The sequence below is a fragment of the Pan paniscus genome, chromosome 22 (assembly GCF_029289425.2).
Source record: "Pan paniscus chromosome 22, NHGRI_mPanPan1-v2.0_pri, whole genome shotgun sequence".
Taxonomy (NCBI): domain Eukaryota; kingdom Metazoa; phylum Chordata; class Mammalia; order Primates; family Hominidae; genus Pan; species Pan paniscus.
The window spans coordinates 28,430,942-28,456,898 of record NC_073271.2 but is presented as its reverse complement, the minus strand read 5'-3'; the positions used below and the strand labels follow the sequence as shown (position 1 = coordinate 28,456,898).

Genomic DNA, 25,957 nt, shown 5'->3' with positions numbered 1-25,957 from the left:
TGGCCGGGCGCAGTGGCTCACGCCTGTAATCCCTGCACTTTGGGAGGCCGAGGTGGGCGGCTCACCTGAGGTCAGGAATTCAAGCCCAACCTGGCCAACATGGTGAAGTCACATCTCTACTAAAAATACAAAAATTAGCCAGGCGTGGTGGTGCATGCCTTTAATCCCAGTTACTCCGGAGGCTGAGGCAGGAGAATCACTTGCACTTGGGAGGCAGAGGCTGCAGTGAGCTGAGATTGCACCACTGTACTGCAGCCTGGGCAATAGAATGAATGAGACTCCATCTCAAAAATAAATAAATAAATAAAATGCTGAGAAAAAAGAATATTGTTTCCTGTAAAATAAATTTTCCTTTTAGCAAAGCTCTTTTCCCTTTGACTCTCGCCGCCTAGATTTCGGTACCAGGACCACACATTTTTAAAGACCCTCCTCACCGCCGTACAGCTCCTGTACAGCCCAGAAAGCTCCGTGCGCACAAAGCTCATCCAGCTCCCGGTGGTCTACGTGATGCTCATGCAGCACTCGCTGTTTCTGCCGACTCTACTGACATCTGACGGAGAGGAGAGCCCGGACAGCCAAGTAAAAGGTGACCCCTCACCCCAACCCTTCCATTCCATATCCAGATTTTATCTCCTGATTTCCTTACACTGGCTGCACTGAGACTCATCTCCCTCCGGCTCTCGGAGCTAAGGAAGCATTGCCAAGACAGTGTCGGAATGTTTTATTTCTGTCAAATCCAGGGTCAAGAAATGTCTCCTCTGACTTGTGGTCAAACAGCAAATACAAACCTGTTTTCAAGGCCTTAACTGGCTTACAGAAGTTGTGTTTGAGATCTTAGTGCCGTTATCATGGGCTCATGTTAAAATCTGGGATCGAGGGGAAGTCACGCGTGGGAAAAAAGTGTGGGTGTCTAACCTGAGAGAAATTGATTAGTTGCATGAAATTTCTGCTTGGGAAGATTGAAACTTTTATCAAGGGAAAACGGTTAGAACTTGCCCATTGACAGTTCAGTGGTAAAGAACTTCAAAAGCCTAAGTTTAGGCTCCATCCCTAATTCAGTAAGGATTCACTTCAGCGCTCACAGGTCGGATGTCAGAGAAGATAATCCGAGGGTTCCTGCCCTCCTGGTGCCACGCTCTGTTTAGACAGATAAAATTCACACCCGGAAGTATTAGCAATCACCACAGGGTCAGACTGTAATAAACTGCTATTAATAAGTCGAAGACAGCCATTAGCCACATCACTGGTATGGGTAGTAGAAAAACTAAAAGGGCTCCGCCATTCAATTCAGGCAAAAGTAGACAGAGTAGAGGCTTTGGTAGCACAGTCATGGGGAGAACATGCCTGGATTGAAAATCTGTATTGGCTTAACATTTGGGAGGGGGAATGCGCAGGGACTGAATTCAGCCTTGTCAAAGGCCTAGGAAGAAAGGTGACTGTGGAGATATCTTAATTGAAAAATACGTGGGGGGCTGGGCACGGTGGCTCATGCCTCTGATCCCAGCACTTTGGGATGCCAAGGAGGATTGCTTGAGCTAAGGAGTTCAGCCTGGGCAACATAGCATGACCTCATCTCAAAAAAAAAAAAAGGAAATAATAATAACAAAAAAATAAACGGGGAAGGGATTAGATAGCAGTCCAAACACCAGTATTATTCAGAGGAGGAGATTTCCAGCATTTCAGTGTTGCCTGGAAGGCTCTCTCCTCTACTGGTATTCAGTGTGTCTGCCCCACCATGCCATGTGTTTCAGGGTTGTTTTCTTGCAGAAGCGCTGGTGGACCTGATGCTGACGGTGGTGGAGATGTGCCCCTCTGTCTGTGAGAGCAGCCACTTTGCAGTGCTTCTTGGGGCCTATGGCGCCACTCTCAGCGTCCTAGGTGAGGGGGTGAGGGCTGGGTAGTGTGAGCAGGGGGAGGGAGTGAGGGCCGGGGGTATGAGCAGAGATAGGGAATGAGAGCTGGAGGGATGTGAGCAGGAGGAGACAGTGAGACCAGGCGGTGCGAGCAGGGCGAAGATGTGAGGACCGGGCCATTTGAGCAGGGAGGGTATGAGGGCAGGTGGTGGGAGCAGCAGGAGGGTGTCAGGGGTTCATCTTCCTAAACCGATCCTGCTTTGACTTGTAGATCAGAAGATTTTACTTCTGCTTCGAGCGTATGAGCAGAACAAGCTCAGCCTCATCAACTTCAGGTGAGTGTTGGGCTAGAGGTAGACTAGGCCTTGAGGTCACAGCCTGCTCTCCACACAGTGAGCTCCAGACTCGAGATTTTCTCTCATTCCATTTTGGTTCTCAGGGAAAGAGTGAGGCAGGCAGCACTCCCCTGACTCACACTGGCTTCTGCATAGGCTGCTCTGGGGAAGCTTGGCCTTATGCCATAAGGCATCTGGGCAGGGCCACTGCAGCTGACTGATGGGTGCCTGTCCGTCTGGAATTGCCCCTGTTGTGCACTGTCAGCTGGACTGGGGTGTCTCATTTGGTTGATTTTTCTGAAAACTTTTCTGCTCATGCCTTTAGGTAGATTGACTTATGCCATAGGGATTTCAGGGGAAGTGTCAGGGGACTCAACTGTACATAAAATCTCTTTTTTTTTGTCTGTATGTGCACGCATGCTTGTGTCTGTGTGTGCGTGGGTGTATGTGGGTGGGTGTGGGTGTGCATGTCTGTCTTTCCTGGGCTCCCAGTCTTTTGGTCAGATGGGCTTTGGTCCTGCAGGGCTGAGTGTGACACCTTTCCCTGTGGGCCCTGCCTCACCTTTACAAGTGCCGCACCTAAGCAGGAGCTTGATCAAATGTGCCATTGATAGAATGCACTTTTGGATCCTCTTTGCTGCCCTAGAGTCTTCTTTTCTCCTTGCCGTTTGGGACTAGCACTGGAACATCTGCTCAGTATGTACGTGTGTGTGTGTGTGTGTGTTCAGCCAGGAGGCGGGCTGACTGGGCCAAGGAAGATTGTTCAGGAGAGCTTGCAGGGAGGAGAAAACAATTTCCACGTCAAAGTACTTTGTTTAAAGATTAGAGCTGTATCAGCCCAGAAACTATCTCCCAACCCTCCCCACCCCACAAAAAAAAAAGAAAGAAAAAGGAAATGAAAACATTTTTTTCTGTCTCTTAAGAATGCCCAGGGCTTGCATAGAAGCTCTTTTCCTTTCTCCTGCGGCAGCCTCGCTCTTTTGACGTCGGAGCTGGTGCTATGTCAGTTATGTCCTTTCTGGAGTAGAATAGCCCTTCTTATGTGAGGAAGAGGGGAGAGCAAGTCGGAGGCGGGTTTTATCACAGTGCAGCATTGTTCCAGCTACCCAGTTCTGCAGAACGACCTCTAACACAGAGAGCAGAGAACGCCAAGCGAGGCTGCCCAGGGAGTCACAGGACAGGGCTGGCTGTGAAGGGAGTCTAGTTTCAGCTCCCGGGGAAGAGCGAATCAAGGATGTGCCGCTCACTGGCACTGTGGCTCTAAGGGGCACAGAGCATTTCCGCAAACAAAATAAACATCTCGTCCTTAGATGAGGGAGCAGGCCTGAGCTCGGGGAGCTGAGCTGGGGATCCTGGACGCTGCGTGGCGGCTCTCCCGCTGGTCCGTGATGGGCAGTCTGCCGGGTGTGCCTGGCGCATGGGCTCTCTGCCTGCCAGAAACTGGGGTGAACAGCGAGCATCCCTGAAAGGATGATTCTTTCCTTTTCTGACGTTAGTGACTGTTGTCGACTTGCACAGAAGTGAACCTGTATTTAGAAGAATTTTGTTTAGAAGTATTTAGCTCTATAGATAATGTTCCTTGATTGCCTGGAGGCGCTGGGCTTGGTGCTCTCAGGAAAACCTACGGGAATGAGATACAGTCTTCCCGTCTGCTGAGGGTAACAGACTGTGAGAAATTTAGACATTTTTAAAGTGGCAGCTGACTCACGCCCCATGATATAAACCAGCTCTTACAGGAGCACCAAGAGCCAGGCCCTGTGTGCTCAAGACCGATTCGTGCCAGGGTTGGCATTTGGCGAGTCAGAGGGATTTAATTGAGGTGAGGTGGGCAGAGGGGCCTGGGGCAGCAGGAGGAGGAAACAGCATGCAGGAGTGGAAACTCAGGACATTTGGGGAAAGGGTGAGTAGCCCGGCTTATCGGGGTCATTGGATGTGTGCAGGGAAACAGGCAATGGGAAGGCCACATGGATTGGCAGTGGAGGGTGAAAGTACCAGATGGAAGCATTTCCATTCCATCTGGGAGACAGCAGGGAAGCATTCCTCGTCACAGCTGGGCTCTGGGGAGCGGCCTGGCAGCAGCGGGGCAGCAGCAGGGCAGTGGATGGGGGAGGGAGGAGGAGAGTTGGGGGAAGTGCTAGGCTGGAGTCATTTTCTAGGAGGAAGGAAGGCAAGGTGGCCTCTGACAGCTGCGGTGGCGGTTGAGGTATGAAGGTTGTCCATAGCACACACATGGTGGGCTTAGCCGAAAGGCTTGTGTAGGCAGACCTGGTTCACTCGTGGCCGCATGTGAGCAGTGAGAGATCAGGATTCTGCCGCTATGGTCTAGCATGGACTCAGGAGCCAGACTTCCTGAGTTTGAATCCCAGCCCTGCAACATACCATCTGAGCAGGTGAGCAGCTGAGCAACTTGCTTAATCCTCTCCGCACCTCTTTCCCCCATTTGCACAAGGGGGATAATAATAGTACCCACCTGATGGAGCTGTTGTGCAGATTGAGTGAATTGATCTACATGAAGGGCTTAGAATAGGGCCAGCTGAGTAGACACCGGCTTCTGTCATCATCACCGACACTGTCACCCACCCTCAGCCTCACCATCACCACCACCCACTTCGTAAGCTGTGATGGGATTGAGTGATGTAACACGTCGCATGCTCAGAACAGCACCTGGTGTGAACTGGCAGCCTAACAACTGCTACCTGTTGTTGTTATCATGATTAATTCTGTTCCCGGGGGGCTCTGTGACCAGTCTCTTTTCCCTTTTCTGGCTCTAGGGTGCTGCTGTGGGGCCCAGCAGCCGTGGAGCATCACAAGACATGTCGGAGCCTGGGCAGGTCACTGTGGCAGCAGCCGAGTGTCGGGGACATCCTTCGCCTGCTGGACCGGGACCAGATGATGCAGACCATCCTGCACTTCCCCCAGAACCGGAGGCTGCTGCCCCCCGAGGTTGGGCTGCTGCTGTTCTGTCCTACCCACCCCTTCACCCCAGCCTCAGCGGCTCCATCTGCACCCTCAGCTTCGTTTTTCTTGTTATTTACCTTTTTATTAAGTAAGAATCTTATCATATATAAAGGTACAGAGACCAGACCCTCATAAGCCCACCGCCCAGCTGCAACAATGATCTGCACTGGCCACGCTTGTTCTGTTTATACCACTGTTCCCCTGCCCCCAAGGAGATTATGTTGCAGCACATCCCAAGGATCCTATCATTTCATGTACAAGCACTGCTTTTTACACAAGCACTTTGCTTTATGCCCTTAAATATTCAAAATAATTTGAGCTCTGGCAGTAGAGGGTAAACAGTTATGCCATACAGGTTGAGAATCTCTAATCTGAAAATCCCAAATCTGAAATGTTCCAAAATTTGAAGCTTTTTGAGCACTAACATGAGATAGAGACGCCTTTGCTTTCCTGAGGTTCAGTGTACAGAGACTTTGTTTCATGCACAAAATTATCTTAAATTCCTTTATAAAGTTACCTGCAGGCTATGTATATTACGTGCATATGAAACATAAATGATTTGTGTGTTTAAACTTGGCTCCCATCCCCAAGATATCTCATTATGTATGCAAATATTCCAAAATCTGAAACATTTCTGATCCCAGGTGTTTCAGATAAGGGATGCTCAACCTGTATTACCTTTGTGAGGTTGAATCACACGTTTTTGTTGATTTTGGCTCTTTCAGGACACACAGGAGCTGATATTCAAAGACAAAAGCAGGGTGGATCTTGATGGCCTCTATGACCCCTGCTTTCTCCTTCAGCTCTTCAGTGAGCTGACCAGGCCAGGTAACTGCAGTCTTCTCTTGGGTCAGGGCTTGCTATGCATGGCTTCTCAGAGGTCAGGTTGATTATGGTAATTATTGCCATAATTACCACATGAGGACCTGAATCTTGGAAATAATTCTTAAAGGATCTTCAGCCATCCTCTCATCTGTTCATTCCAGTGATTTTCAGCAGAGTCACAGTTAGTATTTTGAACATACAGTGATTTAAAAAAAAAATTGTAATTTTAAAATCTGGGAATGTCCAATTGTCTTTGATGTTTTCCTAATTCCTAATGATGAACATTTTCTGCATTTTTATTAGTTACTGGTCAAATACCAACAGAAATGAGAGATTTTAGTCCTGAAAATGGGTCAGCTTGCTGAGGTTGCCTTTTTCTTGGCTTAAGTACATTTTGGAAATCATGTTTTGTGTCTAGTAGCCTCAGAGTGGGAGTCCTTGTGGGTGAATGGGTTGTGGGGAGAGAAAGCAACACTTCCATGTAATGCACATTGAGAAACACTGAGATTGATCTTCCCAGGCTGGTCAGGTCTCTTGGTTGGGGGCATTCTGACAGTGTGCGGGGATAGCTCATTGTGGCTTGAATTTGCATTTTTCTAATGGGTAATGATGTTGAACATCCTATGGTTTATTTGCTATCTGCACATCCTCTTTGGTGAAATGTCTGTTCATGTCTTTTGCCCATTTTCTAATGGGATTTTTTGTTTTTTGTTTTTTTAACTATTGAGTTTGGGGATTTTTTTTTTTTTTTTTTGTCTTTCTTTTTTTAACTATTGAGTTTTGAGTGTTCTTTATATATTCCAGATACTAGTCCTTGGAAGGATTTGTGGTTTGCAAATATCTAACAATCCGTAGCTTATCTTTTAATCCTTTTAACAGGCTCTTTCACAGAGCAAAAGCTTTTAATTTTGATGAAGTCCATTTGGTCAGTTTTTCCTTTTACGGATCATGCTCTTGGCATCTAAGAACTCTGTCTACCCCTAGATCCTGAGGAATTTTTCTTATGTTTCTATCTAAAAGTTTCTAGTTTTACTCTTTAAATTTAAGCCCGTGATCTGTTTTGAGCTCATTTTTCTGTGAGGTGTGAGGTCTGGGTCTGGATTCATACTGCTTCACCTGTTGTTGTCAGTTGTTACAGCCTCTGTGTGTTGAAAAGTCCATCTGTCCCGCTTGTGACTGTTGGTTGAGATGGGGGTCCCAGCTGCTCACTGGGCCTCTGCAGGTCTTTCCTGGTGGGGACAGGTAGAAGTGGAGGCTGCCCAGTCACTGCTGGGCATGCTGAAAGTCCTTACTCTCTGCTAGGCTTCCTCTGACACCCCAGTGGGGGCAGGAGGAGTGTACTGTCACTGCCCAGGAGAGGAACATCCTGCCTCCCTACTTGGCCTTCTCTCATGCCACCCCAACAGGGGATTTGGGGCTCCTCCTTCCAGCCTGGCAGGGGTGGGAGTCTAGGCTCCACCTTTGCTGGTGTGGCTGGGAGTGGGGCACAGTGAAGTGTTTGGCTGAAGTATCGCCGCTATTGGCTCACAGTTTTCTGTCTTGCTAGGCAGCCCTTTTTCCATTCTTTTTTGTTAGAGAGAACAGGCTTTTGTTCCGGCCTTTGTGTGTGTGAGAGCCTGTCGATGTTTCCAGGTTGCTGACTTGAGTTCTAAGTCTAGGACAAACGAGGCAAGAAGACAACCCAGGAACGCACTACCTTGTTCTTTGGGTCTCAAGGTCTCTGACTGGTCTGCTTTCTTTCTACCTTCCAGAATCATCTTATATTTGTTCTACATATGATGCTCAGTATTTTTAGTTCTACTTGATAGGAAGAATAGGAAAAAGCATGTCTACTCCATCTTGCCAGAATTGGGAAGTCTAAGTTCATTAATTTTTAACATTAGGTAATACATTCACAGTTTGAAATTCAGCAGGTGCTGAAGGGTATACAGGGAAAATGCACTTCCTGCCCTACCTCTGGCCACAGTTTCCTCATTCTAGAGGGAGAACTGTTGCAGTTCCTCATGTTTTCCTAGGTCCAGCTTGAGATTCCAGTGGGGTGTGCTGCGGGTGTGGCGGCACACATTTTGCTACTGTGCTGGTTCGCGTGATCCCTGAATGGACTCCCAGACTTCACAACTGGGGAGATTTAGGTGCACTGGGGAGACAGTGTTCCACTATTCATCCTGTTTTCCTCCTTTTTAAACTTGAAATTTTATTTTCTCAACAAATGCTCCTACTTCTGAATAGACTTGCCAATCCTCTATCAGTGCCCTTTGTATCCCTTTTAAAAAGATCAAAGAGGCTAGGATTTCATAGAGATCTTCCCATCAATAGGCCTTTGTGTTGGCTCTAGCTCCTCATGGTGAGCACTGTGCTCTGTTGCTGAAGCTGGATTTTGTTTGCAAGAGAGCAGGGGGCATTTCATACAAATGTCAGATTACGGTAATAGCAAATGGATATCTTAATTGCCCTGATGGTGATTTTAAGCAGCAGGCTAACTGCAGCAGATCTCCTAGTCTGTGGCCAGGAAGCTCTTCTGATTTCCCCTGTGCCTCAGTGGTGCTGCTAAATCTGTTACTCATCAAACATGGAAATAAAGTTTCCATACTCTAAAAAAATGCAAGACTACTGGACATTTTAACTTTAGTGAATTATAACAAATAGAGCTTTCAGGAGAAAAAGGCTTGGAAAAAGTTTAATAGCAAAATCAGGATGTTAATTTTCATGAAATCTTGAGTCCTGTGCTTTTTTTTTTTTTTCCTTGGTCTGGGAGGACTTTTTTGAAGAGCTGTCATTAGTAAATGGTCTTTCAAATTAGGAAAATGTACCAGGTACCAGTTTCCTTACGTTAAATTTCCAAATACATCTATTTAAGTTTTATTGGTTTAATACAGGTAGAAAAATTTGCAGAGCTTGCCTATCCCAATTTGAAAAGGAATTGCAATAGTCAAAAATTTACACGAAAAATTCATATCAAAGTAGAACATTTCAAAAGGCATACAGGTGGAGAGGGAAATGGATATACCCCCCCCCAAAAAAAAACACTCCCCAGAAAGTTCATTTCTTAGATGTTGCTCTGAGCATCTTGTCATCCCGAACGAAAGATGGAGGCCTGGTTTTTAAACAGATTTCATTGACTGCTGAAAGGAAGCACACTCATTCATTGGAAGAGGCAAATTCCTGGCACTAAAATAGTTGAAGTGTGACACATAGAAAAGTCAGTAGTGGTGACACCACCAGCGAGATCAGGGCATAGAACAGTAAGCAGCTCCTCAAGCCCCTTCCTCCCTAGAAGGGGCCAGCATCCTGTATTTGAACTTCATGTAAATGGCGATACACATGATGTAATCTTTGCTGCCAAGCTGCATCTATCCCATGTTACATTTGTGAGATTCAGCTACGCAGAGTGTAGCAGAAGTTCTCAACTGTATGTTTTTACTTCCTGCGGTGGCATCTGGGTCCAGGTATTGCTAAACTAACTGCAATCCTAAATTGAGCATCCAATTAATTTTTATATGTGGCTGCCAGTCTTGAGAGTAATTACAGTCCCACTGCTCTGTTTTCAGCCCTTTGCTGGAAATGGGAACCTATTTTCTTAACCTTATTCCTTCCCTTCTTTGAGTCCTTGGCCAAGAAACAGGGCCAGCCAAGGCTGTTAGCAATGGCAGTGACAAATGCTTTTTCCACAGCAAACTCTTGTCCTCAACAGAACTGGGCTGAAATCTACAGCTCATAATTCACACATGCCACAAGGCAGCCAGAACAGGAAGCCCCATTTGCAACTCTCTGAGCCTCATCACTAGATGACCAGAGCACGCAGGCTCCTCTGACTCTTCTCACTGTGATGAGTCTAGCCCATTGGGGTGCCTCTGGGGGATATTATGTAAAAAGAGGTGTAAGGAAGATTTCTGATGCTCCAACAGCAGTTGCACTGCTACTGAAGCCTACTAATACTGGGGCACATTTTTTTTAAGAGTCGGGGTCTCACTCTGTCACCTAGGTTGGAGTGCAGTGGCATGATCATGGCTCACTGTATACCCAAACTCCTGTTCAAGCCGTCCTCCTGCCTCAGCCTCCTGAGTAGCTAGGACTGCAAATGTGCACCACCATGCCTAGCTAATTTTTTTTTTTTTTTTTTTTTTTTTGGTAGAGACTGTATCTCTCTATGTTGCCAGGGGAACTCCTGGCCCCAGGTAATCCTCCCACCTCAGCCTCCCAGTTGCTGGGGGATTACAGCACCTTGCTAGGCTGGGTGAGCCATTACACCCAGTTTTGGGGCAGTTTTAATTTTAATCCTTGATAACTGTCCTGGTTAAGCCATTTTGATCTGAAGGTCTGTTAAGGCCACGTTGCTATTCATGAGGTTCTTGAAACAAAGAGAATGGCATTTATAACTATTTTTAAATAGCCTATTATGTTTTCAGCATTCTGAGGGCGGCTCTTTTCCATAAGTGTTACAAAGCCAAGATTTTCATAGAGTAGCAGAGATGAGCACAAAACAGGAAACTGACTTTTCCTCATGGACACGTGGAAAATCCATTTGTCTTAGAATGTCAGTGATTACTAAAAATATCCCAGCCAGCTGAGTATTAGCCGCTTTTAGTGAGTATAAACTAAATGTTTAGACTTTTCTCTTTCCCAAATGTATTCCATTTACCTATATTTGTTATGTACTTCTGTAGGTGTCTCTTAAACACATTTCTTCCATCTTTTGTAAAACAATATAATTGTATCTAGTTTGGTGCTTTTAAAGCTTTTGGATTTCTTTTCCCCTCTTATCAAAAACAGTCACTTGTGAGAAATAAAAAAATTAGGCTGGGCACGGTGACTCATTCCTGTAATCCCAGCACTTTGGGAGGCCAAGGCGAGCTGATCACTTGAGACCAGGAGTTTGAAACCAGCCTGGCCAACATGGTGAAACCCCGTCTCTACTAAAAATAAGAAAATTAGCTGGGCATGGTGGCACATGCCTGTAGTCCTAGCTACTCAGGAGGCTGAGGCACAAGAATCGCTTGCACCCTTAAGGCGGAGGTTACAGTGAGCCAAGATTGTGCCACTGCACTCCAGCCTGGGCAACAAAGGAGACTCTGGCTTTAAAAAAGTAGAGATAAGAGAATTAGAAAATTTTGTTCCTAAACTGCTATGCCCAAGAGTCATCTGACTATGCTCTTTTCATCCTTTCACTTTTAGTCTATGTCTTGATATTGAAAATGGGTTTCTTGAAGGCAGCATGTACCTAGGTTCTGCTTTTTATCTAATCTGACCATCTCTGCCTTTTATTTTGGAGTGTATACATCATTTATATTTAATGTGATTATTGATCTGACTCTATTTTATCTCTTGTTGACTTTTACCTGCAACTTTTGTATGTGTATGAGTGCATGCATGCGTATTTTTACTGGTTGCTTTAGGGTTTATAGTACACATCTTCAATCTATTATAGTTTATCTTCAAGTGAGATGATACCACTTCATGTATAGTATAAGGACCTTATAACAGTATAGATCCATTTCCTCCCTTCTGGCTTGTCTGCTATTCTTGTCATGCATTACACTTCAGTACGCTATAAACCCTACAATATAGTGTTGTTTTTGCTTCAAATTGTCATTATTTTTAAAAGAAGTGTAAATATTTGATATTTGCCATATTGTTACCATTCCTTTGTGTAGATCTAGATTTCTATCTGGTATCATTTTTCTTCTTCCTAAAATACTTCCTTTAAGAATTCTTATTGTTCAAGTCTACTGGTGACCAATTGTTTTAGCTTTTTTGTGTCTGAAAAAAGTCTTAACTTTTGAAAGATTTTGATGGGGTATAAAATTCATGGTTGACAGTTTTTTTTCTTACAGTACTTTAAAGAAGTTGCTCCTCTGGTTTCTGAATTGAGTTATTTCTGACAAGAAATCTGCCATTCTTATCTTCATTCTTCTGTATGTCATGTGGCTGCTCTTAAGATTTTTTTTAAATCACTGGTGTCAAACAATTTGATCACAATGTGCTTTGGTGTGATTTTCTTTTATATATAAATATATATGCTTTATTTGTGATGATGCTTGCATGATATTCTTAATGTTTTATGTTATTGAGTTTCTTGGCTGTCTAGGTTTATAGTTTTTTTTGGTCAGATTTAGAAAAGTTTTGGCCATTATTTCTTCGGATTTTTTTCAGGGACCCCCTATTACACATACCCACAGGACACTGATGTTCTGTTCATATTTTTCCTCTCTGTGTTTCAGCTTGGATAGTTTCTATTGCTGTCTTAAGTTCGCTAATCCTTTTTGGTCTAGTGTCTAATCACTGATAATCCCATCTCTATTGGTCCATTCTTGCACTGGTATAAAGAACCCGAGACTGGATAATTGATCAAGAAAAGAGGTTTAATTGACTCATGGTTTCATAGTCTGTATAGGAAGCATGGCTGGGGAGGCCTCAGGAAACTTTCAATTATGGTAGAAGGCAAAGGGAAAGCAGGCACATCTTACATGCCAGAGCAGGAGGAAGTGGGGCAGTGCCACACGCTTCTAAACAACCAGCTCTTGTGAGAACTCACTAGCGTGAGAACAGCAAGGGGAAATCTGCCCCGAGATCCAATCACCTCCCACCAGAGTCCCCACCTCCAACATGGGGGTTTATAATTCGACATGAGATTTGGGTAGGGCCACAAATCCAAACCATTTCACCATCCAATGCATTTTTCAGCTCAGATATTTTAGTTTTCATCTCTAGAAGCTTGGTTTTGGGTTTTTGTATCTTCTGTGTCCCTGCTTAACATGCTTTATCTTTCTTTAACTTTTAAAAATGTCATCAATGGACTATCTCTTATTGATGGTATATTCCATGATTACTCATTTGGAGTAGTCATTTCAGTTGGCTTGTGTTTGGTTCCCAATTAGGCCACTGGTCACTCTATCTCGAGAACATCATTGTGGATAATTATCATGATCAGTTTAATCATTAATCATTAATTCCTATTCTAAGGTTCTTCTTGACAGTATTTATCTTGTAGAATAGCCTGGGTTTTTATTAAGGAGTGGGAAGGTGTCCTCAGTTTTGCTAGTGAAGAGCCCTCTAGGTTGTGGTAAGGCGCATCCCCTCATGTGTCTGACCTTCTCCCTCTCTCTGTGAGTCTTCTCCTCTCCTCTAGTGATTGTCAGCTTCTCTAGGCCTCACAAATGGCAAATGGATACCAGCCAACAGGCTCTCTGGACCGTAGCTTTTGCTTAAGCTTGATGAGCCACTTTTCTGTGAGACTTGTGTTGTTTATTTGAAGGAAGAGCTAGGGTTGCAGAGTGGGTGTGAGTGAGTCCTTTGTCGGGCTGGTTGGCATCAGCTGCCTTTTCCTGCTTTCACTGCTGTGTGTGCTTTCCTCGGCGATGCTTATAGACAGGCGCCCGCGGTGGAGGGCTGAGCAAGGTGGAAGCTGGGGACTGATTTTCTCTGCTGATTCCCAGTTGTGTTCCCCAGGCCTCTGGCAAGCTGGGGTCTCCGCAGTGGGTCTCAGTGTCACCTCCAATATCCTGACTCATTGGGTGTTTAAGAGAAGTAATGAAATTATCCTGGTTGGGATGTATGAGCATTTTAGAAACTGAAGGTATGGTCATTATTGCCACATAAAGGAAGAGTTTTTTTTTTGTCTAACTTCAGCAGAAGTTAGGAGGAGTTGGAGAGAGACTTGCATTCCTTGTGCTTGGCACATGTAGCTATTGGTAAGACACAAGAGGAAATTTAATTCTCCAGGTTAACAAGAATAATAAAATCATATTGTGTGTGTTTCATGCTGTATTTCATTTCCTGTAGAGTTTGTGGTGGATTGTCGAAAATTTTTGGATTCAAATGCACTGGGCCTAACTGTCACAGCCCTCAGCAGCTATGACCCCCAGATGAGAGCCATAGCCTACCATGTCCTGGCAGCCTACTACTCGCACTTGGAGGGCGCACGGTTCCAAGAGCAGTCCCAGGTAAGTAGGAAGAGCGTACATCCTACTGTGGGGGTGGGCCTGGCGGACTTCAGAGAGCTGGCTGTCCACCCGGTTTGGTAGAAGGATTTACTAGGGAACACGGAGGTGGCATGTTGCCGGGAGATCTCTGCTGAAGAGCAAAAGTCTGTTCCCTTAGGAGGTGATCCCGGAGGTCGCCTTTGATCCACAACCCCCCGTGGAGGTTGAGAAAGGTTTCTCCTTACAGGCTTTCTTGTGTTGTGTGTAGACAAAATGATATGACTTCTACTGAGTATTTCTTTGGTCTAAACTCAGTGGTTAAGGTGGCTGTTATCCATGACACACTGAACCTTAGAAACCTGTACCCCATAGTGCTGGAGGAACAAGAACAGATTAGATTTTCAGGGCATGGTGCCAGACTTCTCTCTGCTGTTGTGCACATGACTGACTCCTAAAATAAAAACGAAAAGCGTTCCGGAAATGCTGGCAAGTAGTGTGTCTGCTCCTGTGAGCTTCGTCTTCAGTGGCCCCTAGGATATGAGAAGCAGGCACACCCTGCCGAGCCCTGGTTCGGCTGCACCAGAGAGGACTGACCATAGCTCTGAACACGCTCATCTTACATTTTCCTTTTCTGTTCTGTTTTCAAGCTACTTTACCTGTTGGATGTAGTCCGGAATGGGATTCGAACTCAGGACATGAGACTCACTTTTACCTTGGCTCTCTTCATTGCCAAAGCAGCCCTGCAGATTTTGAAACCAGGTACCACTGACATAATTAGGTTGAGGGGAAATTGAAAAGCTGAGGCTGAGCAAGTCTACTTCTAGGGATTAGTCCCACAGGTATAGTGGGTCACACGTCTGTGTTCAAGGCCACTCTGTGCTCATGATCGTGGAAGATGAGGAGCCACCGAAGTCCCCATCAGCTCTGGACAGTAAATAGGTGATGGCTATGAGGAAGCTCGTCATGGACCCCTGGGGGGTGAAATCCAGAAAAAAGTAGATGGCAAAGCAAAGTGCAGAACAGTATTTATAATGGAGGGAAAGAGTATATATTCATATTCGCTTGTAGTTATAGGAAACTGTGGTGAGAGCAAATAAAACTGAAGTTAAAATGTGGGCCAATCACATCATAGGGATTGGAACCCAGGGGCTGAAAGCGTGGACACAGCCAGATGGTCCTGGACTTCCCCATGCCCGTTTCCTCCTCTAAGATGGGGTGATGATCGGACCCACTGCCTCTAGCATTGCTGTGAGGGTGATGAGGATCACACACTTTTTTTGTTTTTTGGAGACATGGTCTGGCACTGTCACCCAGGCTGGAGTGCAGTGGCATGATCTCGGCTCACTGCAACCTCGATCTCCCAGGCTCAGGTAATCTCTCACCTCAGCCTCCCGAGTAGCTGGGACTACAGCGAATGCCACCACGCCTGGCTAATTTTTTTTGGAGACAGAGTTTCATTATGTTGCCCAGGCTGGTCTCAAACTCCTGGGCTCAAGCGATCCTCCTGCTTCAGCCTCCCAAAGTGCTGGGATTACAGGTGTGAGCCACCACGCCTGGCCTAGATCACGCACACTAACACACATGTAAGTGCCTGGCACAGTAAAAACTCATCAGTGATAGCTGCCATCACCATCACCGCCATTATTAATCATTGATTCATGCTTAGGCTCACGGGTCCTTAGCTACAAAGCTTTTGGTATGTGAGTACTGCACATGTGTAATCCACGCTGTTAGAACAAGGCTCCTTTTTGTTACAGGAATGGGGGTACCACTGCTAAGATAGTGTGACTAGAAGTTAGCTCATTCTAAGACTTTTTTTGGTTATTGAGAGAAAAATCATAGAAAGTTGGTACCATCAGGGACCACAGGGTGCTGTTTCCACCTGTATCCCCCATACTCACTAACTGAGGCTCCCAAGGGTAGATAGCTTGTCAAGGCCCCACAGTTAGTTCACAGTCAAGTTGCTATTAGAATTCAGATCTCATTTTCATCCACTCCCATTTCATTTTATTCCATGGATTTACTTGCCTTGGAGATTTGGAAGGGGAAGAAAATAATTGGCAGAGACCATGATGGTTTTGGTCCTGGGTGTGGCTGTGTCCCACACCGGTGCTCATGTCGGGGTGGAGCATGTGCAGGGCAGCATGATCATGGGGTAGACTCATTGGTGATCCAAGGATAGGAGGTGGCAGGAGCTAGGGTGTCCATTGCCTCTGCGTTGCTGCATTCCAGAGGCACTCAGTAGTGTCTGAGCCTCCCCCGCTGTGACGGTTCCTTTCAGTGAGAAGCTAGAGGCAGGTGCAGCGGGTGGGTGTGGTGTCAGCCCTGATCTGTGGGATGTGTGACCAAGTCCCACCCTTCCCACCTGCTGGTTTGAAGCCTGTGCTGTAGGACAGTAGCTGGGGAGGCGGAGGGTGCGAGGTCCCTGAAGGACTCAACATCCAGCAGTGGTTTCTGAGCTAGGAGAGCAAGCCTGTGTGCGGTATGGAGCTGACGTGTCGAATTCTGTTCTCATTCTCAAGAGCCAGTCCTCTGGGTCAGGACACAAAAGTTCCTGGGAGGGGATTTATATCTGATACCCAGAATGCCTGCCTCTTAGTGCTGCCAGACCAGGGGGCGTCCTGCTGGGGCCTGCCGTGACTGACTGTCTGCCTGTGTTCTCAGAGGAGCACATGTACCTGAAGGTCAGCAACTTCCTGCTGTCGCATGAGTACTTGAACATGGACAAAGTGCCAGGCTTCTACCAGTTCTTCTACAGCTCCGACTTTGAGGTATGCTTCCAGAGTCCTCACTGCTTTCTGCAGGCCCCTGAATTGATTATGCAGCCACCCTTGTCATTCTGACATTTTCCCCATGGATACTGTGTGCTGCACGGCCAACACGATTGTGCAGTCAGTGGCCACGCAGGCCTGCACTTCGGAATGTCTCCGTGCTGTTGGCTCACTTCTACATGGCGCCTCAAACCTTAAAAACTCTGCTTCAGAGTCCTGAGTTTTACGACATTCTCATATTTTCTTGGTGAATCACTGGGTTAAATATTAAATTCTGTTTTTAGATATTCATATTAAATATTCTTTTATAGAATACCTATCTGACTTCAGTATTTAAACTTGACTCGATCCTCTATTTCTGACCTGAAGAAATGGAATCAAAGATGAGATCAGGGATTTTTCATAATCAGACGTGGAGGTCAGGGCTGCTGTGTTACAACTTTTGCCACCGCTTAAAATAGTGGTGTTTGAACAGTTGTCGGATGAAAGGACTTTCACTTATTAACAACAGTTTTTTGCGTGCCTGGGTTATAGCAAAAAACAGAGCAGAAGTGGGTGTTTGGCCTTCTGCGGCAGGGGATCCGTGACAAGCAGTGCTACGAACTGTGTGCCCGGCGTGGCATCTTCCACATCATCCTGTCCTTCTTCCACAGCCCGCTGTGTGACGAGGCGGCACAGGTACATGGGTTCCGCAAGCTTATTGGAGAGCGAGAGGTCTGTGCCCCTTCTTAAGATTTTATTTGGAAGTCAAGTCCGTATGAATTCAGTTCCTAGCCTGGACATGACCGACCTAAACCTAGCCCTCAGTTAGGGGAAGTGAGACGTTGAGAGCGCCTGTCCCGTTCCCTGGAAGTGAGACGTTGAGAGCGCCTGTCCCGTTCCCTGCATGCAGAGCAGGTGCATTCACTTGAGGCTGCAGTGTTGTGACCCCCAGTGTCATTTGTCCTCTAAATACTCTTCACTGCAACCCTCCTACTGTGTATACGGCCCTTGGCATATACGAAGGCCATCAGTGGGGGGTACTGATCAGTAATCATGAGCCTTCAGAGTGGTCACAAGTCTAGAAACCCCCTGTCAGTGACTGAGGTACTCTGAGGCACTTTTGAATCACCAGGATTCCACCTACTACAGAAGTTGGGGGTCATCAGAACTCATTTAGAAAGCAAGGGTCAGGTTGAAACAGACAGCCTCACCTAGCCAGTCAGGAACCAAGAGCTGGTGTGTGTACCTTCTAAATATTACAGGTAGGTGGTAGAAGGAAATAGGAAAAGCTTTTAGTATTTTGATTAATTTCTAGCATAGTCAGCTTTTGTTTCTCATATGTAAAATGTGGGTAAATAGGAGTAAGTCAAGATTAAGAAGCCCATTTGAATAAACTGAATTTGAGTATAGTAACTTTTTGTTTTTTATGGCATGTGAGAATTCTGAAGCACCCCATGAACAAGTCAGGGGACCATCCCATTTTTATGTCCTCCCTTCCAGGTGGTAAACACAGGGCCGCATGGCTCGTGGCTGGCGGCCAGCAGCTGGCCTGGAGGCGGGCCCTCACGCACTCCCTGTGCCGGTGGCTGCGCATCTGGGCCATTTGGCTTCTGTGGTGCATCTTTGCTTGTGGGTGGGTTCCAGATGATGGATTAATGGAAGTGTGGATCCCCGGGCCCAGAGATTGCTGTGGAAGTCTGTGTCCTCTGGCCGTCACTTGTAGGGGAGGGCACGTTCGTACATGGCCACCGCTCTGACGGACTTAGCAAAGCAGGCTTCATTTGCAGCCACGACCTGTAATGGCACCATACCATTACATTTTTAAAACGGTTTCTTAAATCAAGTAAATTGGGTTTTCTCACTGAAGAGTAACTTCTTGTTTGGGGTTTTCAGAATTGGATTCTGGAAATTCTACAGAATGCTGCCCAGGTTGCCAGATCTGCCTATGAAATCATACGAGACTATAGCCTTTTAACATGGATTTTACACATCCTTGAAAGCAAGTAAGTACCTTTTGCATGCGAGGTGTGCGTCAGGTGGGAAGGAAAGGAACAGAAACGATGACGTCTGCTGCCAGCTCTGTTGTTGGTTGGAAATGTCCAGTAAAATCCATGCTCTCTGAAATGCAGTGTCCTCCAATGCTACCATATGCCTGGCAGTCCCGTTCCTGGCAGTCCCGTTCCTGGCAGTGCCAAAGTGCCTTTCCTCCATTCACAGCCTTTCCTTGAGTGTCTCTTGTCTGCCATGGGACAGCAGACACCAGCTGCTGTTCACATCTGGCAGAGTCTCTGCCAGCCTGTCTGGCTCTATTCTGCACAGGTCAGACTCCTCCCCGGTGTCCCAGCAGCCTTCTGTGCTCTGAAGTAATGTCCTGTTCTCTAAGGCTTTAGCAGCTGCAGCCCTCTTGCAGAAAGGCCGGTCTGACGGGTGACAGGGCTCTGCTGTCAGTGCAGGGTCTCTGTCCTCAGTGATGAGCCCGCAGTAGAGGAGCAGCACCAAGGGTCTGAATTTGATGATTTATTGTGATTCCTGATTCTCCTGCTGTTTGAGACTATCTGAAAAGATGAAGACCCTGTCACAGCAGACAGCACTTGGCGGGAGGGCTCTGTCTTACAAAGAACTAACTACTATAATAAGCCTGGGAGAATGCAGGCTCTTTTGTGCATTTTTTAAAAAGTATTTCCTGAAATTTCTCTAAAAGAAACTAATATATCCAAGTACATCTGCAAACAACAAAAAAAGTGGGTGGGGGGAAGAAATTAATATCCAAAATTAGAATGTGTATTTGGACATCAACTTCAAGACTGTTTCAGATTTATAAAAGGCATAATTAGCTAATGTTCCTGGCTAATAGTGTCTTGTTTTAGAAATTGAGTTGTTGTCATGAACAGGACAGTTTTTATTAGTGTGCCCCAGCGGCTCCTGAATTTTTGGAGGGACTTAGGGCAGTCTTCTGTTAGGACGGTGCACCTTGTCCTGTGTGGAAGCTGCGTTTGTATAGCAAGCACCCTGTTTTTACTTGGAGACTATGCTTATCTAGGGGGATGAGCAGACAGGATTATGGAGGGGGATAGTCTGATCCTGCTGAAAGGTCAGGATGTGGCGGATTGAAGGCTGTTGTGCTTGGTTTTAGGTTTCTGGAGACTCCACTGCTGTCTAATGTGATCTCCTTGCTACACACACTGTGGGTGACCAACCTGGGGGACAAGGCAGTGGAGTGGGACAGCCAGCGCCCTTGCCAGCCTAGCTCCCAGGAGCCTGCCAAGCGGCTTGCCCTGCACCTGGTCAATGAGTTCCTTTATGTTCTTATCGTGCTCATGAAGCACCTGAGGTGAGTCCTGCCCCCGCCAGGGGGGCCCTTCTGGCCTCTTGGATGCTGTGTTGGTCTGCCACCTGTGGACACCATGTCTCAGTCATGACTCTGTACCAGGGGGACGCTGGGCCGTGACCTGCTGTGGATTGGGGCAGAGCATCAGTGTCAGGTGTAGGTAGTGTCAGAACATCTATTTTATTAGCTCTTTCTTTCCCCTTCAGCTTTATAAAGCTTCTTGTCAAGACCCCGAGAACTTAACATACTTGTTAACATTAACACCTAATATGCATCGTACGAGGTCATTTTTAGCTGGCGAGCCATCTACCTCGATACTGTGATTCAAACACTTGAATCAAGTGATGTTTCATAGAAAGAAAATATTTTCTGTGACTCTAACATAAGAGAGGGTGTTCCCAAACTTGCCTCTGCCTTCATTAGCCTGTGAAGACTCATTGTCCACGAATTCTCTGGAATGTTTCAGTATTTTCCTCCGATCCCTTGGAGTCATGCTTTTGGTTTCCTCAGAAGAGCTAAATTTCCCTCCAATTCTACCATGTTACAGAAAATACACTGTGTACACTCATTATTTCTGATTTGGGAGCCAAGTTATGCTAACCGGAACCAGAAGGTTGGTAGCAAGAGGATTGTAATCTCAGAAGGAAAAATGTCTTGATAAAAAGAACAAGGCCTTTTGTTTTGTATTGTTCAAAACTAAATTGTTAAGTCCGTGCTGGATAGTCAACCTTTCCTATGTAGGGATCGTCGGAAGACATGCTGGTGTCTAAGAACCAGTTGCTATTTAAAATACTGGTTTTATGTTTACAATTGTGTGGAACTGATGTTACAGGCTTTAACTGTCTTGGAATTCAGGGAGATCTTTTTCCTCCTGGTGGTCATCAGGTTTTGGCCGTGGGTGGTGACACTGTCCCAGGGCCTCCCTGGGTTTTTCTCACTTTACTGGTGGTCTGTGAGGCAAGGGAAGCTGGCAGGCCTGGAGTGGAGCCCTCGCAGGCTCTTGGCACCCTGGCTGTCAAGCTGTGTGTTTGGCTACCCTGTTTAGCCAGGGTTTCAGGAGGTTTCTGTGCCTGTGGGGTGCAGGTCAGACTCCAGGTCCCCTTTGTGCCTTCCTGGAGTGGCTCACTTTTTTCTTTTCTGCGTCCTGGGGGCCCATGCTAGATGTCTGCTGTGCAGGAAAACCTGGTTCCTGGAGGGACTGTGTGCACCTCTGGGTGTGTGATGTCAGGCTGCCGCGGTGCTGACTGCCAGGCTGGGGCAGCAGCCTTTGCTCAGTCTGTAACATTGACTCCCAAACAGGCCCACCTTGGCCCCCGTCCAGCTGACCAACTTCTTCGGGACACTTGACTCCGTGCTGAGGTACCGGGCCACTGTCATACAGGCCTTCAGGGACATGAACAGATTCACCGTAAATGAGACAGTGCTTTCCACCAAGGACGTCCTTGTCCTCTTGCACAAGTGGAGCCTCATTGAAAGAGACCTGAAGCTCCAGGAAGACCTGAGAGCAGCCATTGAGAAGGCCCAAGCCCGGGAGCTCATGAGTGAGTGTCAGAACCCAGGACTGGCCCAGAGTAGCCAACATGTCTCTCTCACCCTGTCCGTCCCTCCCTCTCTCTCTGTCTCTCAGCCACATTTCCAAAGCTAATGAGGCTCAGAGATGGGACACATCCATCTTGGAGCCCTGGATGGGGAGCTGGGCAGCCTTTGAGTTTCAGCCCAGCTGCTTACTAGCTTCCTGTCTTTGGAGAAGTCACTTCACCTACCTTAGTATCATGATGCTCACCTGTAAAGAGGCTGGGGGTAGCTATGAGCTACTTGCCCCAACCTCCTCCTGTAGTGCAGGGTTAAGGAAAAGACTGGAACCCGGCCTCCTGGACTGAAGCTCTGATGCTGTCCTGATTCCCTGTGTTTAAAGAGGACAGTAATGGCTTCTACCTCATGGTGTGAGGATTAATGAGTTGGTTATAATAACAGTGATGACAGGCGTAGTGAAACATCGAGCACTCACCAGGCTCCTGACGTGGGAGCAGGGCCAGGTGCTCAGGACATGCAAGCCGCCCCTCGTGTCCCCCATTGACACCTCCCCACATCTGGATCTGTGTGGGCAGGAGGGACCCCAGTCTCACTACCTTCTCTTTGTGCATTTAACAGAAATGCTCAAGGATAAGAACAAGCCTGTCATGCCAGCCCGAGCCAAAGGCCCACGGGGCCGAAAGAGGAGGCCTGGGGAGGCAGAGGAGATGGCTGATGCTGAGCTGATGGCATCTACCTTGGAGACATGCAAGGGCCTCCTGAGGTCCATCTTGACTTACTGGGGACCAGTGATCCCTGGTCCTGACCCCACTCAGGAGCCTGTGGACTCAGCCAGCCCCGAGAGCGATGCGCCAGGCCCCGTGTATGCTGCTGCTTCCCTGGCAGTCAGTTGGGTGCTGCGGTCAGTGGCCGAGCACCCGCTCAGCAGGGCAGAGGCTGCAGGACTCATTGGCTGGCTTAAGAGCCATATTTTGCCACACCCTGTGGTCGTGGCTGACCTCCTTAAGGACGGTGCCATGAGGAGCAGCATATTCAAGCTGTATAGCCGGCTCTGTGGGGCTGAGGGGCTGGCAGGGCCTGCGCAGGAGGTGGCCTGCCTGTTCAATACGGTCATGCTGCAGCTGGTGGCCGCCCAGGGCCGGGCAGGGAGCCCCTTCCACCCGGCCATGGAAGCCCTCTCCTTGTCTTCTCTGAGTGAGAAGGATGAAGCCACACGAGGTAAGGCTGGTTCTTTTGTTGGAGGCTGAAGAAATAGATGCAGAAGTGGGCCTGGGGACAGGAGTGATTTCTGTGTTTAGAACACTTAGGTTTCTGCCGACTTCCTCAGCTGGGTATTGTGCTTGTTTAGGTGGCCCCTTACGGTTCTGGGGTTGCAGAGAGCTTGCCACTGGACAGTGAATGTGAAGGGAAGGAAGTCTTTGCCTTTGCTTGCAGGGGAAACTTTTGGTGCTGGTTATGTTGACGGTGCAGAGAGGGCACCTCAGAACCTTGGCATCCCTCCACCCTGCAGGGCAATGGGTTTCTGACCATTAGGCACATGATGAGTTCTGTTTCACATGTGGCCAGCTGTGTGTGCGCGTGCGTGCGTATGCATGCATGTGTGCGCATGTGCATGTGCATGAGTGTGTGCACGCATGTGTGTGCACATATAGCTTCACATGCGTATAAATGTGCACATGAACAGTTTATGTACTTGGCAGTCACTAGGAGCCTAGCAGTGTGAATGAGTGAGTAGCACAAGCTCCAGGGGGCCGTTAGAGCTCCAGGGAGGTGGGTGTGGTAACCCAGAGGTCTGTCCTTTCACGGAGAAATGTGGGGGCCCAGGGGAGGGAGGGGCTGGCAGCCTAGCGGGTAGGCTCACCTGGTAGCAGGGTGACCTCGCCCTCTGGTCTGGCCGCAGTTGGGGAATTGAGCCTTTTTGCCTGCAAAGCTTTCTCCTCCTCACCCATGCCACTGAGGAAATGGTAGGAAATGATTCTGGGAAGTTCTTCTCAAACTTCAGTGTCATTCTTGGCAGGGATGGTCAGAACCAGGAAGAGACTTGTCTTGTAACAGCTTTTTGAGGGGATCCACACATATTCATCAGAAGAACGATAAATTTTTGCCAGGCACAGTGGCTCACACCTATAATCCTAGCATTTTGGGAGGCTGAGGTGGGGAGATTGCTTGAGACCAGCCTGGGCAACATAGTGAAACCCTGTCTCTACAAAAATTAGCTGGGCGTGGTGGCACATGCCTGTAGTCCCAGCTACTCTGGAGGCTGAGGTGGGAGGATCACCTGAACCCAGGCAGTCGAGGCTGCAGTGAGCTGAGATCACACTGCTGCACTCCAGTCTGGGTGACAGAGTGAGACCCTGTCTTTTTTTTTTTTTTTTAAGAAAAGAAACTTTTTAATAATAAAAAAGATTAACACAAAAGTTAAGCAAAGGCAGAGTGAGTTGTTGTATCGGTCTGCTCACCTTGGGTTGCCCAGGCCTGTGGCACGGTTCATTTGGGCACTTGGCAAAGCCGTTGCATTGTGGGCAGGATGACCTGTTTTCGAGCTGAGCAGGTGTGCATCCTAACGGCCTATCCCCTGTTCTTGTTCAGCCTCTGCAGCATTCCTGGTGTCTCTCTACATAAAGGACATCTGGCTGGGGGCCCAGCGGCCGGACACCCTCTTAACCCACGTCCGGATGGTGTGTGAGGCCGCAGATGATGCCCCGAGCAGTGAAGAGGAGGCCATCGTGGTGCTCTGCAAGGACACCGCCAGCGCAGCCTCAGATGCTTGACTCCTGCCGGCCAGCACCTTGCGCCCTGATGACCAGAGCCTCAAGCACAGCACCAGCTTCTAGAAGTTTGGTGAGTCAAGGGTTTCCAGAGAAGGCATGGGAAACAACAGGTTCAGTACATTGGCTCAGTTCTTTGACAAGAAAAGTTGAGAGGACTTTATTGAACTGCCCAGTGAATGATAAACTCGGGCCTGTAGGTGCCCAGCATCAGAGTTGCAAGGAATGTGGGGACTTCTAGGCCATGAGGCCCATCCAGTGCCTTGTCAGGCCAGCCCCTTCCTCTCTAGGGGCTTGGAGCTCATCACAGGAAATAGCTCAAGTTTGAGGCAGCACTTCTGAATGCAGAAGAGATTCATCTGTGTTAAAGCTGAAATGTCAAAAGGTATCAGATTTTTTTTATGAAAACGAAGAGAGATGTTTAAAGTTTATTTTTCAGCAGGTGAGGTGGCTCACGCCTATAATCCCAGCACTTTGGGAGGCCAAGGCAGGTGGATCACCTGAGGTCAGGAGTTCGAGACCAGCCTTCCCAACATGGTGAAACCCCATCTCTACTAAAAATACAAAAATTAGCCAGGCATGGTGGCGCACACCTGTAATTCCAGCTACTCGGGAGGCTAAGGCAGGGGAATCGCTTGAACCTGGGAGGTGGAGGCTACAGTGAGCTGAGATCGTGCCATTGCGCTTCAGCCTAGGTGACAGAGCAAGACTCCATCTCAAAAAAATAAAAAAATAAAGTTTGTTTTTCTATAAAAAGTCATAACAAAGTATTAGTATGACTTTTTGAGTAAGTTAATTTCTGCCAGTGTTTAATTATTTTATTAAATAAAAGGATGTTACACTGAATCCTTAAAGTATAAAAGTGATTTGACCTCTGCTTTGAGAAGACAGCCTGTAATTTTTAAAGCTATACTTCAAAGAGGGGATTTTGAATTTTATAAATGCTTGTTAATAAATGTCTATTTTTGTAAGGTTTTTGTGTTTTCCCTTCATTGTTGTTAAGAGGCTATTTTTGCTCCACATAGGCCTGCATTTATTTTAAAGGTCAGAATTTTACTCTTAATGGTCATATATTAGTTGGGGTTGTAGCTGACAAAAGTCATGAAATTTTGTGATTTTCACAGTTAAAATTTCCATCTGTTCCTTTAAAACTCTCCTGCATGCCTGGGGCTCTTGGGATCTGCTCTGTGGCCTAGGATGTGGCTGTTTTATCTGTCATATAATGTACATCGTGCTGACAATGCCTTGGTTTTGTCTGAAACATTTACACTTCTATTTTCCACCAGTGTTCTTTAGAATTGTTTCTGTTTTAGGTGACTTAAAGTTTTAACTAAAGCATGAGTAACGTTTGTTGGCATACAGTCCCTTCACCACAAATAATTGTCTTGCACGGTCTACAAAGCAAGGATCAGTTACCTCACTTGTCCCCTTCCCTACCCAAATAAACCTTACAACGCTATTCTTTGAGACTATCCTGAACTTGAAATCCCACGTTTAGATCCAAGCTGGACTCAGGCAAGCACTGCTCCAACAAAGCGTTCTCTTCCTGGTTCCCCTTAATCTTTATCCACCTCTCCAAGGCCTATCTATGGGGATTCCTTTGGTTATAGGCACCTCTGCTCGTTTATGCAGAGGGCATTGGCCAGAAGGACAATGGTCTGGGGAATATCCCTGAACCCCATGCC

At 47.1% G+C, this 25,957-nt stretch overlaps 1 protein-coding gene across 4 annotated transcripts in view; it reads left to right on the top strand.

Annotated features, from left to right (window-relative positions):
- The window catches only part of URB1 (URB1 ribosome biogenesis homolog), a 125,562-nt gene that overhangs the window by 57,091 nt on the left and 42,514 nt on the right, over positions 1–25,957 (top strand). For 3 of the 4 annotated variants that reach the window (XR_008622432.2, XR_008622431.2, XR_612781.4), the window contains exons 26-39: positions 393–586; positions 1,768–1,878; positions 2,125–2,188; positions 4,960–5,131; positions 5,872–5,974; positions 13,751–13,911; positions 14,538–14,649; positions 16,555–16,661; positions 17,196–17,339; positions 18,537–18,646; positions 19,777–19,974; positions 21,271–21,512; positions 22,123–22,722; positions 24,094–24,345. Coding sequence is in view for 1 of the 4 variants with exons in the window: in XM_003824001.5 (XP_003824049.4) it covers positions 393–586; positions 1,768–1,878; positions 2,125–2,188; positions 4,960–5,131; positions 5,872–5,974; positions 13,751–13,911; positions 14,538–14,649; positions 16,555–16,661; positions 17,196–17,339; positions 18,537–18,646; positions 19,777–19,974; positions 21,271–21,512; positions 22,123–22,722; positions 24,094–24,275 (2,500 nt within the window). In the remaining 3 variants the exon portion in view is untranslated. Of the gene's footprint in view, positions 1–392; positions 587–1,767; positions 1,879–2,124; positions 2,189–4,959; positions 5,132–5,871; positions 5,975–13,750; positions 13,912–14,537; positions 14,650–16,554; positions 16,662–17,195; positions 17,340–18,536; positions 18,647–19,776; positions 19,975–21,270; positions 21,513–22,122; positions 22,723–24,093; positions 25,248–25,957 lie in introns of those variants that run through there. The other variant, XM_003824001.5, reaches the window with a different exon arrangement.